At 43.9% G+C, this 15,140-nt stretch overlaps 1 protein-coding gene across 1 annotated transcript in view; it reads right to left on the reverse strand.

Annotated features, from left to right (window-relative positions):
- Positions 1 to 668: 668 nt before the first annotated feature.
- Positions 669 to 15,140, reverse strand: part of LOC140411309 (uncharacterized) — a 91,087-nt gene continuing 76,615 nt past the window's right edge. Inside the window, exons 5-8 of the mRNA XM_072500430.1 lie at positions 13,354 to 13,689; positions 9,752 to 9,769; positions 7,075 to 7,184; positions 669 to 924 (exon numbers count right to left, since the gene is read on the reverse strand). Of these exons, the coding sequence (XP_072356531.1) occupies positions 892 to 924; positions 7,075 to 7,184; positions 9,752 to 9,769; positions 13,354 to 13,689 (497 nt within the window). The 3' untranslated portion in view covers positions 669 to 891. The remainder of the gene's footprint in view (positions 925 to 7,074; positions 7,185 to 9,751; positions 9,770 to 13,353; positions 13,690 to 15,140) is intronic.

Here is a 15,140-nt window from a genome sequence, read left to right on the forward strand (position 1 = left end):
GGGTTTTCCTGGCGCTGTCTAGGCAATGGGAAATTGCGATTTGGCATCAAACGGGCAGCCCGCGATTTCGGCCTCTGCCGATTCTCCGCTCAGTTCTGTTCCGCGATTTCGGCTTCGGCAGAGGAGAATCCCGCCTCAAATATTTCGACAGTATAAAGCCCAGAACTGAAAGGAATAATCCAGTGGCGGCCTAATCGTTAAATTATAAAGTTCCAGCACATCATCGTACCCCTTATATTCTATGTCCCATTCTATGTCCCATATTTAGCACCGATGCTAAACGTCTTATAGACCTCTTTATCCACAGGTTCAGCCACATTCACTGATTGGTTGTGTGTTCTCTGGCGTAAGCTGGTGTCCTCCAATGTTTCGAGCCATAGTTCTTACAGGTAGAATCGTTCTTACAGGAGCCTCAATTCTTACAGAAAATGTGCAGAAACAAATCTTCAGAATATGCTATTTTAATAGATTTTTATTCACATTTGAAATAAGTATTTAGAAGATTGGGAGGAAAATGTCGAAGAATTGATAAATTTAACAAAAAATACTTTTTGTGAAATGTGTTGAAGGTGAAAAGGGGATTCCTCTTCTTCTAAAAATAATTGAACACAATGAACAACTCAGCTAGCCAACTCTAAAATGTCAAATGATTTAAACAGAAAGTGAAACAGAATTTCTAATGCTTTATTCCGCCAAATATGTGATATTTCAATTGCCTTCGACCTTAGCAACCTTGCAGGAACATTATGTTGCAGAATTCTAACATAACAATAGAAAATGACAACATATTAACACTGTGCACGTATTTAAATCATTGCTCCCTTCTTTCCGATCAACTTTGCGAACATGATGTGAAGAATGTTCTCTCGCTTACTTTCTTCCCTAGCATAGCTAATCGAAGTGTTTTGCCAACTTTCCCGAACACTGGAAGATACAAAATCAGGGAAAGAGATTAAATGAGTAATGGAATATTTATTTGACATTTGCGCTGAAATAAAATGCTAGCCAGAAGTCATAGATTTACCATAATTGAAATAAGACCTCGAAGGACGCATGAGGGTTGTTAGGTACTTGTTAATGTCACAAGATGTTGAGAAATCGATGCTGTTGCCTGAAGTAACGGAAGTAGTGGATTTAATGCACAATCTCAAAGGAAAACGAGAAATGCACGGAAGACTAAACGGGCAAGCCTTGCAGGATTATATGGAAAACAAAATAGGTGTCAGGGTAAGCTGGAGCCGGAATGATACAGAACCCTAAGGTCGGCAAGGTGGCACAGTGGTTAGCACTGCTGCTTCACAGCGCCAGGGTCCCAGGTTCCTTCCTGGCTTGGGTGACTGTCTGTGCGGAGACACCACGTTCTCCCCGTGTCTGCCTGGGTTCCCTCTAGGTGCTGCGGTTTGCTCCCACAAGTTCCGAAAGATGTGCTTGTTAGGTTAATTGGACATTTTGAATTCTCCCTCAGTGTACCCAACATGCCCTGGAGTGTTCCGACTCGGAGATTTTCACAGGAACTTCATTGCAGTGTTAATTTAAGCCTACTTGTGACAATAATGTTTTTCATGAATTATTATTATTTGCTGTGTTTTCTACGTTGAGGGGCGACCTGATAGAGGTCTACAAAATTATGAGGGGCATAGACAGAGTGGATAGTCAGAGGCTTTTCCCCAGGGTAGAGGGGTCAATTACTAGGGGGCATAGGTTTAAGGTGCGAGGGGCAAGGTTTAGAGGAGATGTGTGAGGCAAGTGTTTTACACAGAGGGTAGTGGGTGCCTGGAACTCGCTAACGGAGGAGGTGGTGGAAGCTGGGCAATAGTGACATTTAAGGGGCATCTTGACAAATACATGAATAGGATGGGGATAGAGGGATACGGACCCAGGAAGTGTAGAAGATTGTAGTTTAGTCGGGCAGCATGGTCGGCACAGGCTTGGAGGGCCGACGGGCCTGTTCCTGTGCGGTACATTTCTTTGTTCTTTGTTGTTCTAAAAGCAGACTACATTAATGATCATCTTTTGCCTTACCCAGCCCTGTCTGCTCCTGCTCTAGACCTCATTCCTTCTGATGCATCCTCGCTATCTGTTTTACTGTCTTTTCATCCGACTCTCATTAATGCACTTGGTCTCTCATTCAACTTTCTTGTCTGTATCGTACACTCTACCTATCTTTCTCCCACAATTGTTCTCTCCCGCTCTCCTTCTCTCTCCACCTCACTCATATGTTCATAAGAAATAGGAGCAGTTTTAGGCCATTTGGCCCATCCAGTCTGCTCCGCCGTTCGATCGAGGGTGACCTTTTCCGGGCCTTAGCTCCAACTTCCTACCAGTTCTCCATAACCCTTAAACCCATTACCAATTAAAACCCGCAACGCCTCCTTAAATGTACCCACTGACCCAGTAATCCAAGAAACCATATGACTTCAGCTTGCTGACCAGCAAGACCTCTGGTGAGAGAAGAGCTATTTTCTACTTGAATTAAAGTTAAAAACTGTTCTTTTCATGCTGTGGGCTTCAGCTAATTGGCTGAGAAGCCCTGGTCTGGTTGAGGTGGTCTGTGAAATTTTTATTTTGAACTCAGTATGCTTCTGTTTGTGCATTGGGAGTAACCTGTGACGGAAGATTACTTGTTTCATTTGATAACTTCCATACTTTCCTTCTTTACTATGCTGTGTTCCCATGCATACATACATCTCTCCATCTCTATTCAATTCTCTTGATTCTCTCTTGGCGTCACCAACTTTCACGCTCTCCCTGTCTCCCTTTCTCATTTTGTTGATGAATTCTCTACCTCTTGATTCTACCCTTGCTTTCGCAATTTAACTCTCGCTGTCCAAACTTTGTCAAAACCTACATCTGACATTCCTTCGCACTTTTCTTTCCCTCTTTCTCTTACTTCTCCCCCTGTTTCCCTGTCTTGACCTGTCTATCTGCCTGATCCTCTCGCTCCATTTCTCTCATTCTTTTACTGGTTATTAATCGATGCTTACATGGCTTAAGATTATGTCTACATATCACACTCACTGTCCCTTGTCCTCTTTCCCTCGTTTGTTGCATATGTCATTCCAAAAATCTCTCCCGCTCTTATTCTGCTTCTTTTCTATCTGTCTGCTTGTCTTTTCCGTCCTGGGTTGACCCTTTTCTGTCCTTTTTCCATTACACTCTCTGTTTCCTTGTCTCTCTCTATGTCTCTCTCTCTCTATCACGATATAGAATGATAAATACAGTTATTCAATGGCAGCTCATCACAGACCGCGTGGTTCAGTTGGAGCAGCAGTTGGATCGACATAGCAGCATCCAGGTGGCGGAAAGCGACATGGATAGGAGTTATAGCGATGTGGTCACACCAAGATGCAGGCAGATGGATGGGTGACCGCTAGAAATGCCGGGCATTCAGTGCAGGAATCCACAGTGGCTGCTACCCTCTCTCACAAGTATACCGTTTTGGATACAGTTGGAGGGGATAGCCTGTCAGGGGAAAACAAAAGCAGCTGGAACAGTGGCACCACAAGTGGCTCTGATGCTCAGCAAGGGAGGTCAAAGTGCAGGAGGGCGATAGTTCAAGGGGATTCTCGTAAGGAGCAAAGATAGGCGCGGCTGTGGACCTGCAAGAGACTTCTGGATGGCATGTTGCCCGCCTTGCGCCAGGGGAAAGGATGTCTCTGAACGAACAGAGAGTGTCCTGAAAGGGAAGAGTGAACAACCAGATGTCGTAATACACATAGGAGTTAACGACATAGACACGAAGGGCGATGAGGTCTTGCAGAAGAAGCTTAGGGAGTTAGGCAGTTACCTAGAAAGCAGGACCTCTGGGGTGGTAATTTTAGAATTACTCCATGTGCGGCATGCCAGTGAGGTCAGAAATAGAAGGATAGTGCAGCTAAATTCGTGGCTAAATCGGTGGTGTAGGAGGGAGGGTTTAAGATGGACCATTGGAATCTCTTCCGGGTTGATGTGACCTGTACAAGAAAGATAAGTTGCATCCAACTCGAGGGGCACCAATAGCCTGGCTGGGAGGTTTGCGAGAGTCACTCTGGAGGAGTGAAACTAGTATGGCAGGGGCTCGGGAACAAGGTGCACTAACTGAAGGGGAAATAGAGAACAAAAATAAGAGAACAATGTCAATCTGTCTGATCAAACGCAATGGTTTGAAGTGTATTTGTTTCAACACCCGAAGTATAGACGGATAGGCAGTTCAACACAGAGCACTTATACTACTTGGAACTTTGATGTTATGGTTATCACATAAACGTGATTAAAGGAAAGGTAGGATTGGTTGCTGAATATAGATGGTGCAGCGGCGATAGAGGGGATGGGAAAGAGTCTGGGGGAGTAGCATTGCTGGTTAAGGGGAATATTATAACCGTACTGCGGGCAGACACCTTGGAGGTCTCATAGAATGAGGAACTGTGGGTAGAAATCAGGAACAGGAAGGGGGCAATCATATGTTTGGGGGTTTACTTCAAGCCCCCCAACTGCCAGCGAGAGATAGAGTAGCAGATTGGTAGAGAGATTTTGGATAGTTTGGATACAAACAGGTTTATGTGATAGGGGATTTGAATTTCTCGTATATTCTCTGGGACTCAATTAGTTCTCGGGGCACAGTTCGTCAGGTGTATCCAGGAAGGATTCTTGATGCAATATGTAGATAGTCCAACTCGAGAAGGGGCCGTGTTGGGCATGTTATTGGGGAATGATCCTGAGCAGGTGGTTACGGTTTCAGTAAGGAAACATTTTGGGAGTAATGACCCAATTTGATAGCATATAGGGTACTTTTGGAATGAGGGTAACCCTCGCGTAAAGTTTATAATTTGGGGGGAGGCAAATTACGATAACATTAGACAGGAGATGAAGAATTTGGATTGGGTGTGGTTGTTGAAGGGTAAATCAAGATCGGACATGTGGGACTCTTTCAAGCGACAGTTGATTCTGATTCAGGTCATACGTTCCTGAGAGAACAAAGGATAACTATGTGAAGTTAAGGGGGCCTTCGATAGCGAGGGATGTTGTGAACCTCATCGAAAAGAAGAAAGAGGCCTTCGTACGGTCTAGAAGGGTGGGGGCAGTCGAAATGTTGAGGAGTATAAAGAAAGTAGGAAGGTACTTCAGCGGAAAATTAGGAGGGCTCACATGGGTCATGAAAAGTCCTTGGAAAGTCGGATTAAGGTGAATCACGATGCTTTTTATTCTTATGCAAAAAGCAACATGGTGGCAGGGAAATGATTGATCACTGAAAGACCGTGGGTGGAATCTCTGTGTTGAGTCAGAGAAATTGCTGCGCTACTAAACAAATACTTTGCATCAGTGTTCACCAAAGAAAAGGAAGATGATTCTTGGCTAGTGTGTGTGGGCAGTCTGGCTCATGTTGACATCATAAAGGAGGAGGTATTGGGTGTCTTAAAAGACATTAAGGTAGATAACTATCCTGGGCCGGATGGGATTTACCCCAGAATACTGAGGGAAGCAAGGGAGGAAATTGCTGGGGCCTTAACTGACATATTTGTAAACTCATTGGCTACAGGTGAGATCCCAGAGGACTGGATAATTGATAATGCATACCACCTTTTTGGAAAGATAGCAGGGATAATCGAGGAAATTAAAGGCTGGTTTGCCTCACGTCGGTAGTTGGTAAATTATTGGAGATAATTCTCGGGGACAGAAATTAGAACCATTTGAAAATAAATGGACTCAGTGACAGACAGCATGGTTTTGTGAAGCGGCGGGCGTGCCTCAGTAACTCAATCGAGTTTTTTCAGCAGGTGGCAACGATGATTTATGAGGGGATGGCAGTGGATGCTGTTTACATGGACTGCACTGAAGCCTTTGACAAGGTGCCACATAGCAGACTGGTACAAAAGGCGGAGTCACATGAGATCAGAGGTTAGGTGCCCAGATGGATACAGAACTGTCTGAGTCACAGAAGGGAAAATGTAACAGTAAAAGGGTGTTTTTCTGAATGGCAGGTTGTGACTAGTGGTGTTCCACGGGATCTGTGCTGGGGCCTCTGTTGTTTCTCGTGTACATAATAGATTTAGAGTAAAATGTAGCTGTTCTGATGAGTATGTTAACGGATGACACCAATATTGGTAGCATGGCAGATAGTGTTGAGGATTGTCAGAGGGTATAGCAGGACAAAGATAGGTTGGAGACTTGGGCAGAGAAATGGCAAATTATGTTTAAACAAGACAAATGTGAGGGAATGCATTTCGATAGGTCTAATACAGAGGAGACATATACTGTGAATGGTGAAACCTTAGGAATATAGAAGGACAGAAAGATCTGGACATGCAGGTCCACAGATCTTTGAAAGTGGCAACACAAGTGGACAAGATGGTCAGGAAAGCCTACGGAATGCTTGTCTTCGTTGGACGGGGCATCGAGTAAAAAAACTGACAAGTCATTCTACAGTTGTATAGAACCATGGTAAGTCAGTAGTTATAATATTGCTCACACGTCTGGTCGCCATACTACCAGAAGGATGTGGAGGATTTGGAAAGGGTGCAGAAGAGGTTTACCAGGATGTTGCTTGTTCTGGAAGGTGTTAGCTATGTGCAGAGGCTGAATATACTCGTATTGTTTTAATTAGAACGGCGGAGCTTGTGGGGTGACTTGATAGATACCTACGTCATTATGAGGGGCATGGACAGAGTAGATGGGTTGGCCCACTTTTCCCGGGTCGGAAGGGGGGGGGGGGTCAGTCACCAGGGGACATAGGCTCAAAGCCCATCGGGCAATATTTGGAGGAAAGAGGCGAGGCAGTTTTTTTACACAGTGGGTGGTGAGTGCTTGTAATATGTTGTCAGGGTGGGGGGGGGAGGTTGTTGGAACAGTTACATTAACGGCATTGAAAAGGCATCTCGAGAAATTCATGGATAGGATGGGTATAGAATGATACTGCACTAAGATGTGCTGAGGGTTTGGCTAAGGATGTATCATGACCAGTGCAGGCTTGGAGGGCCGAAGGGCATGTTCCTCTGCTTTATTGTTATTTGTTCATTTTTTCTTTGTTGACGTTTGGGAAGAATGAATGTGGTAGAAACTGCACCTTAACAAGGCCTTCATTCTCGATATAACGCATACCTTCACCTTCAGCAACAGTATGATGACTGTAGCCATATACAGGATACTCTTGGAGATGAGTAATGAGTAGGTCGTTTTCGCCATAATTTGTTGCTTCCGTACCCGCTCCGCTGAAAGCCAAACGCACAAAATGTAAAATAAAATAATTCAGTTGTCTGAACACGGAACTCCCTGCAAATTGCAGCAGTCCAATAACAATATGCATTAAGTCGGCCCATGTACTTTGCGCTGCCTAAAACAGACAAGAGGCTACAGAGAATTATCCAAGGAAATTTTGCAATGCAATTTGAAAGAGGCAGAGAGTTGATGGGGCCCTCAAGAAGAACAGGAAGGTGGGCATGTCCGGCAGACTTATGGGTGTTCATTGAACAGGAGACAATGATAATTCCAAAGCTGCGGCATTGCCATCTGAATTCGCTCCGACCGTAAAGAGCCAGTAAAGAAAATAAGTAGGAGTAAGGCAGTTGGACCCTCGAAACTCTTCCACCATTTAATAAGAGTGTGGTTCGTTTAGTTTGCAATTCAATTTTCCCGACATAATCCCGATATTCCTTATTTCTCTGCGTGTTAAAAAATGTATCTTACGTAGTCTTAACTATACCAAACTTTAGGGCAGCACGGTAGCACAAGTGGATAGCACTGTGGCTTCACAGCGCCAGGATCCCAGGTTCGACTCCCCGCTGGGTCACTGTCTGTGTGGAGTCTACACGTTGTCCCCCTGTCTGCGTGGGTTTCCTCCGGGAGCTCCGGTTTCCTCCCACAGTCCAAAGATGTGCAGGTTAGGTGGATTGGCCATGCCAAATTGCCCTTAATGTCCACAAATGTTAGGAGGGTTTATTTGGTTGCGGGGGTAGGGTGGAAATGAGGGCTTGGGTGTGACGGTGCAGACTCGATGGGCCGAATGGCCTCCTTCTACACTCTATGTTCTAAACAAATCAGCACGCAGTTATGTATAACGTGGCGAAGTCTAAAGATTAATCCTTTGAGTTAATAATTTTCAAATGAACTCAGTTAGGCATGGACGATCCTGTGTTTTGATGCCCCAATTTGATCTACCGTTAAGGTCCTGTGGACAGTGGTATATTCCGCCATCTCTCACGATGCTCGCAGCAGTAATGGCAGAGTTCCGTAATCAACGCATTGTCTCACCAGGAAACCAGTTTGTCTCAATGGTGTAAAATTCTGTGGGCCAATATTTTGGAAAGGCATAATGGCTTTGGAAGTGACCAAAAGACTTCCGGATTAATTAAATACATAATGTCTTAAGATTTGTGTGATGAATCTGTCACGGTACATCTTCAGCAGGTTCAGGGATGTCAACTGAATGCATTCAGAATTATTTAAGCATTCGGAAAAAGTGACGGGCATGATACAATTAGGGTTATAAGGGCTCGGTAAACAGAGGAAGCGGATTTAAGGTACTCAGTAAAAGATTGAGGGAGGAATGTCATACTTTTTCTTTACCCACAAGGTTACTTTTAACTGTAAAACTTTATTGAAAAACGTTTTTTTTAAATTTAGAGTACCCAATTCATTTTTTCCAAAAAAGGGGCAATTTCGCGTGGCCAATCCACCTAACCCTGCACATCTTTGGGTTGTGAGGGCGAGACCTACGCAAACACAGGGCGAATGTGAAAACTCCAACCCAGAGCCGGGGTCGAACCTGGGACCTCGGCGCCGTGAGGTACCCAGGGCTAACCCACTGCGCCACCGTGTTGCCCTTAAAAGACGTTTTGAGATCAGTTTTCACAGGGCGTCCTCAGTGGGAATTGGGCATGAATTACCAGAAATCCAATATGATCGTTTTGAGGAAAAGCTGTGTCATACCCTAAATTGCATCCCACTCTGAAAAAACTAGAACAGCCATGGCCGAATGCGTGTTTCCCTTCTGCCCTGAGTTAATGTTTGTCCCACAATGCAAGTAATCTCTGCCATTTAATTCTACATTGATGGTACTGAATCGAGTCATAAACGCAAAGTAGTCCATTCAGCGTGACATATCTGGTCCACCATTCAACCATAGTAAGATAATAGCAGCTCAAGTTCCGAACTCAATTTACCAGCCATAACACATTTCGATTCATATCTTTGACTGACAAATATCTATCGATCTTACGTTTAAAAATAACAATCGATCTACATTTAATTGCCGTTAGTGGAATGGATTTCCAATCGCCTACATTTATCTGCAAAGATATTTCCTGATTCTGCTCCTGAAATGTTTATCTCCAACTATTAGGCAATGCCCACGAGACCAATGTTTCTTCCAATTCCATAAATTATTTGAATATATTGATAGCGTGGACAGTTTTTCTCGTCTATTCAAAGGAATGCAACCCCAGTTATATGTTGTCTCGTTTCACAATGGAAGCATTGCTGTCCAAATATCATCCGGGTAATCTATGTTACACTCTATCCAAGGTCATCATATTCGTCCGAATGCATGATGTTAAGAACAGAATATAAAATGGCAAGTGTTCTATAATAAGATCACATGATTTTGAAGCCCATGCACTTTAACGATTGGTTAAAAAGTTCAAAGATGCGATTAACATGTTTAATTTTGTTTTTTCACTTGCCCCAATATCCGAATAATACATATGTATGCTCCTGGGTGTGTGAGAGAGAGAGACAACTATATACCAGTGGAAAAATATAGAATACGTAAATTTCTTACCATTTCCTTCACATAGACCTGTAACAAATAAGAAAACAGGGATCACGCTCGTTATTTATGGATATAGCTATCACAGCACAAAGCATGATACGATGATAGAGGCACTTTACGCCAGTAATTTGATAACAAAGCTGCAAGGAGCAGACAGTAGTGCAAAAGATAATATTTCATCTCAAGACGACATGGACACTTGGGAAATATCCAGAGAGCTGCTGATAAAATGTAAGGGCAAAACAGTGAAGATTTGGACAGGAAGAATTAAGACAAATACTGCACGCTAAATAATGCACTTTTGAAGGGGTTACAAAGAACTGGGCGCTGACAGGGTTTTCTTTCTTAATTTAGAGCACCTAATTCATTTTTTCCAATTGGGGGGAAATTTAGTATGGCCAATCTACCTACCTTGCACATCTTTGGGTTGTGGGGACGAATCCCATGCAAATACGGGGAGAATGTACAAACCCCACACGGCCAGTGATCAAGAGCCGGGTTCGAACCTGGGACCTCGTCACCATGAGGGATCAATGCAAACCACTGCATCACCATTCCGCTCTTACTAGGGTGCACACAGTTAATGCAACATAGAATGCCTCCACAAGTTTCCATCTCATCCATGATACACCAAACATCGTGCCGCGTATACAACGTTTTTCACATACCAATAAGTTTCGGGTGGGCGTGCTGCAATAGTGGAAGCTGGCTTTTCATAAATTAACATTTAATTGTTGGATGATAATTTTATTCATGGGTATTATGCACTCGCGGAAGGAACGTTTATTCTAAGGCTTCAAAATAGACAATGTCGTATATGCAACACCGTGTTTGGTAATGTGAAAGCTTCAGGATTTCAACATGGCTTCTTTGTGTGTTCACATGATGCATACATTCGTATAAATTGGGCAAAGCAAGCAAGCAATCACACTAACACCGACTGAAATGAAATATGAAACCTAGGCCGGGTCAAAATATTTCCTCTATTATACTAAACGCAATCAATATGCACGATAAGAGTTTAATTAAGCAAAATGTGACCCATTTTGCACAAGAACATGTTGCCATGAATGCCAAAAGGCTTGGTTAAAGAAATAGGTTGTAAGGAACCCTATTTCGCAACAAATGAATTCCGATTCAATTATCTCATGAATTTGTAATCTCCTGCATCTCTTCGCATCTAATAGGTCCTACTTAGTCTCATATGATCATATTCCTGGTTTGATTATATTCCTGATTCCTTTTATGTTAACTGGCATTGCATTCCCATTTTCTTTTGTTTCCAAACCTATTTACCTCTCCCTCTGCCTCAAGCAACACGACCAATATTGCACAGAGGACTCCAGATGGAGTATTGGGCTGGAAGGATGGCTCAGTGGTTAACAGCTCACAGCCTCACAGCATCAGAGACCGAGGCTCAATTCCGGCCTTGGGTGACTGTCTGTGGGGAGTTTGTACATTCTCCCTGTTTCTAGGTGGGCTTCCTCCGGGTGCCGGGTCATCCCACAGTCCATTATGCTGGTTATGTGGATTGGCCATGCTAAATTGCTCCTTCCGGGAAGAGGGCGGGGCTTTGAGCTCAGGTAGGGTGTTCTTTCGCAGTGCTGATGCAAACATTGTAGGACTTGTATGGTTCTTTATATTAGTTCCTAATTGTTTATTGCATCTGTATGACAACCATGTACAAATAAATAATAAATAATCTTTACTATTGTCACACTGCAGTGAACGTACTCTGAAAACAATGCATGAATCATCCCAACCTCTCTCCAATAAAATAATATTCTGATTTTCCAGTTTCCCTAGGAAAGCGGATAACTTCAAATTCCTCCATATGATATTTCATCTGCCATATTCTTGCCTGTTCACTAAACCGGTCCCTTTGGAACCTCTGACACAGTCCAAACATGTCATGTTAGGTGCATTGGCCGTGCCAAATGACCCCTTCATTTCAAAAGATGTACAGATTAATAATAATAATCTTTATCAGTGTCACGGACAGTGCAATGAAGTTGCTGTAAATCGCCCCTAATCGCCACACTATGGCGACTGTTTGGGTACACTGAGGGAGAATTCAGAATGTCTAATTCACCCAAGAAGCACGCCTTTCGGGACTTGTGGGAGGAAATTGGAGCACCCGGAGGAAACCCACGCACAAACAGGGAGAACGTGTGGACCCTCCACAGTCAGTGACCCAAGCCGGGAATCGAACCCGGGGCCACGGAGCTGTGAAGGAAATGTCCTAACCACTGTGATACCGGACAGCTGAGGATACGGCCATCAGGTGGGACACTGGGCGAAGGTAGGCTGCTTGATCATGGGTCCGTGCAAAATCGATGGACCTTTCAAAATGTTTTCCCATGCAGACGTCATTCAAACGTAAAATAGGGCGTGTGTGTTTGTGTGTTGGGGGGGGGGGGGGGAGGCGGGGGGGGGGGAGGGGTTTGAAAACCAGCAACACCATCCGGGATCAACTTCTATGTACCCACGTGGTACAAACGCTCCAATGAGAAGCTGAATGAGCATTAATGCAGTCGATGAGTCGATCGAAATTAGCCATAAAGCTGCGTGCTGCTCAGGAGACATTTTAATCACAGCTAAATTCCGGGGATTTGATTATATAAGATGCATCAATAGTTAATCGCAATTTTAAGCTCCATACTTGTCGTCTCTATTAGTTAGTCATGTCGTTACCATTTGAAAATGCAACAGTGTGTTCCTCTCATAACTGCATGCTCTTGAAAATAATATAACCTTCGGTAAATAATCCAAAGAAATTCTGGAAGTCCGTTAGAATCTATTGCCACTATACCATTGGGCTATCCCTTCCAGGTATTCGCCAGTGGAATTAAAAGATGACCCCACCCCCCCAAGTGTCGCACAGGCTAGTGTGCAATTCACCGTTCTGATTGGGAACACAGGTTGACGCATGCCCCCCATTTTAGCGGTGTCAGTATCTCCCGATCTGCCATGTGCAGACTGCTCAAGGTGTTAAAGGCACTTTGCTCAACCTTCTCTCAGCCTTCTTCGCCTAAGTAGGCTCAATTGTTTTTGATAACTGAGATGCCTCTGATCTTTGAACAATTCTGGTAAATCGTACCGTATTTAATATTTACACGTATATATTAAAATGTGATGCTCAGAATTGCATAAATCACTGGGACTGCGTCGCGAGGACCCGGGATCGAATCCAGGCTCTGGGTCACTGTCCGTGTGGAGTTTGCACATTCTCCCCATGTCTGTGTGGGTTTCACTCCCCACAACCCAAATATTTGCAGGCTAGATGGATTGGCTACGCGAAATTGCCCCTATATTGGAAACAAAATAATAATTGGGTACTCCAAACTTTTTAAAAAAAGAATTGCAAACATTAGTACGCCTGAGGCCGAGCCAGTGTTTTAGAAACTGTCAACGCTTGGGGCTGGATTCTACGCTTTCGGGATTCTCGGTTGCGCCGACAGTCCGGGGATTTCCCACATTGGGAAGCCTCCCATTGGCGGGCTGGCGAGGCTTACAATTCCGCCATTAGTGTTTTTTCCTTTTCTCTTTATTCGGATTGAGTGGATTAATATTATCTATCAGGGCTGATTCCAGAAACAAAAGGCACTCACCGGTCTTACTGCTAATCTTTTTCTCGGCATGAACCTCGGCCCCGTCTTTACTGTAATGAATCACTTTGCATGAAAACTCCTTGCGTCCCCATTCTTCAAGCGGCACGGTCGCCCGACTGCTCGCACTGTAGAGGCCGTCCGTGCCCTTCTGCGGCCTGTCAGTCACCACGTACTTCTCCTCCACCTCCTCGCCGTTCGCCGTCCAGGAAAACTTCAGATAGTCTGGGAAGAAATCATTGGCCAGGCACACGATGGTAGCTTTCTTGCGTTGGCGGATCTCTTCTTCCGACGGGTCAAAAATGGTCACCTTCGGGTTCTTGATTTCCTGACCTGCCTCTGCAGGGGGGGGGGGGGGGGGGATCGAGGGGCAACAGACGAATATGTTTTAAGAAGTGGAGAGAGTCAAATTGGGAATGTTAAACAGGGTTCTTTATCCGCCAATTTCGGCTGGTAACTATCAGTTCTTTATTCACTAGTCGTGAACGAATTGCATCACAGTAAACCTTGATTCCACTGCACCCGAAGGGCACGCCATGATCAGATTCTGTTGGAGATTGTGAACACAATATGCGAAAAACAGAACACACAGACATCACGTTTTGTCACACAGCCCCCTTATCAAACACTAGCCACTGAACAATGTTCGAATTGAGTGCAAATTGTGTTAGGATTATGCCAATCCGAAAATAGTCTATGCGAGCAATATAATTATTATGTCAATTGTTTGTCAATGCAAGTGACACAGTGTTGGCCGATTAATTAAGTTAAAGAAGCGACTTTGTTAAGGAGGGACATTTCAAACACCTGATGAAACTAGGCCACTAACTTTAAGTTTCAAATTAAGGACTGCCGACTATGGTGTCCATACCTGTTTAATATTGCGATGCAAACGCGTTATGCAGAGACATCTCTAACATTTGATTCTTAAAGAAACAAATGAATTGTATTTTCGAGAGACTGAAAACTCGAGAGTGACGTCCTGACAGACAGAAAAGTAAAGGGAATTGTAATTTTGGGAATGAAGAGATTTATATTGAGAATTCTGGGATTATATTATTTGGAATTTAGAATGAAGAGAGATAATTTCATGAAACATAAACAACTCTCTCAGCACTTGGCAGGGTTCAGGCTGGGTGGATGCCCCCCCCCCCCACCTCTCATAGGCATCACGAATTAATAGTCATGGTCTGAGTATACCATTACTCAGACGGCTGTGGATATTTGACACTCTCTATTGCAAAGAGTTTCCTTCGTTAGTCAGAATTTTCATGATTCATTTGGATGAATCTTTTCATATGAGAAGGTGCTGCAAGATTGAATGTAATCAACCAACTTCCGTGATCTTATTGAACGCCGATACGAGCTATCAAGGGCAAAATGCCTCCTCATTGTCATGTTTCTGCTCTTCATTTGGGAAACTCCAGCGTCATAGAGCGACTCGGAGCGCGGACTCATCTTCTTATGACAGCAAAACTAAATCGACCAAGCTAAAAAATGGCAGTGTTCTGTGGAACCTAAGAGGGAAGCAATTATAAAATTCACCAATTCTAGGGAACATGTAGTTAAATAATTTATCAAAAGGCTGGAAGTGGAATAGATGTGAATTGGTTCAACGCTGTGAGCTGTTGTGATCTGGAATGTTGTGACTAGAAAGGCAATGAAAGCTGTTTCGATGACAGCTTCAGCATTCAAAATGACTATTGGATGTTTGCTGGACAGATAAAGGAGCTAATGTTAGACGACTATTTTCCAAATCTGGAGAGAACTGCAAGTTGGGTCGTATTGAT

This window comes from Scyliorhinus torazame, chromosome 4 (assembly GCF_047496885.1).
Source record: "Scyliorhinus torazame isolate Kashiwa2021f chromosome 4, sScyTor2.1, whole genome shotgun sequence".
In the NCBI taxonomy this organism is placed as follows: Eukaryota; Metazoa; Chordata; class Chondrichthyes; order Carcharhiniformes; family Scyliorhinidae; genus Scyliorhinus; species Scyliorhinus torazame.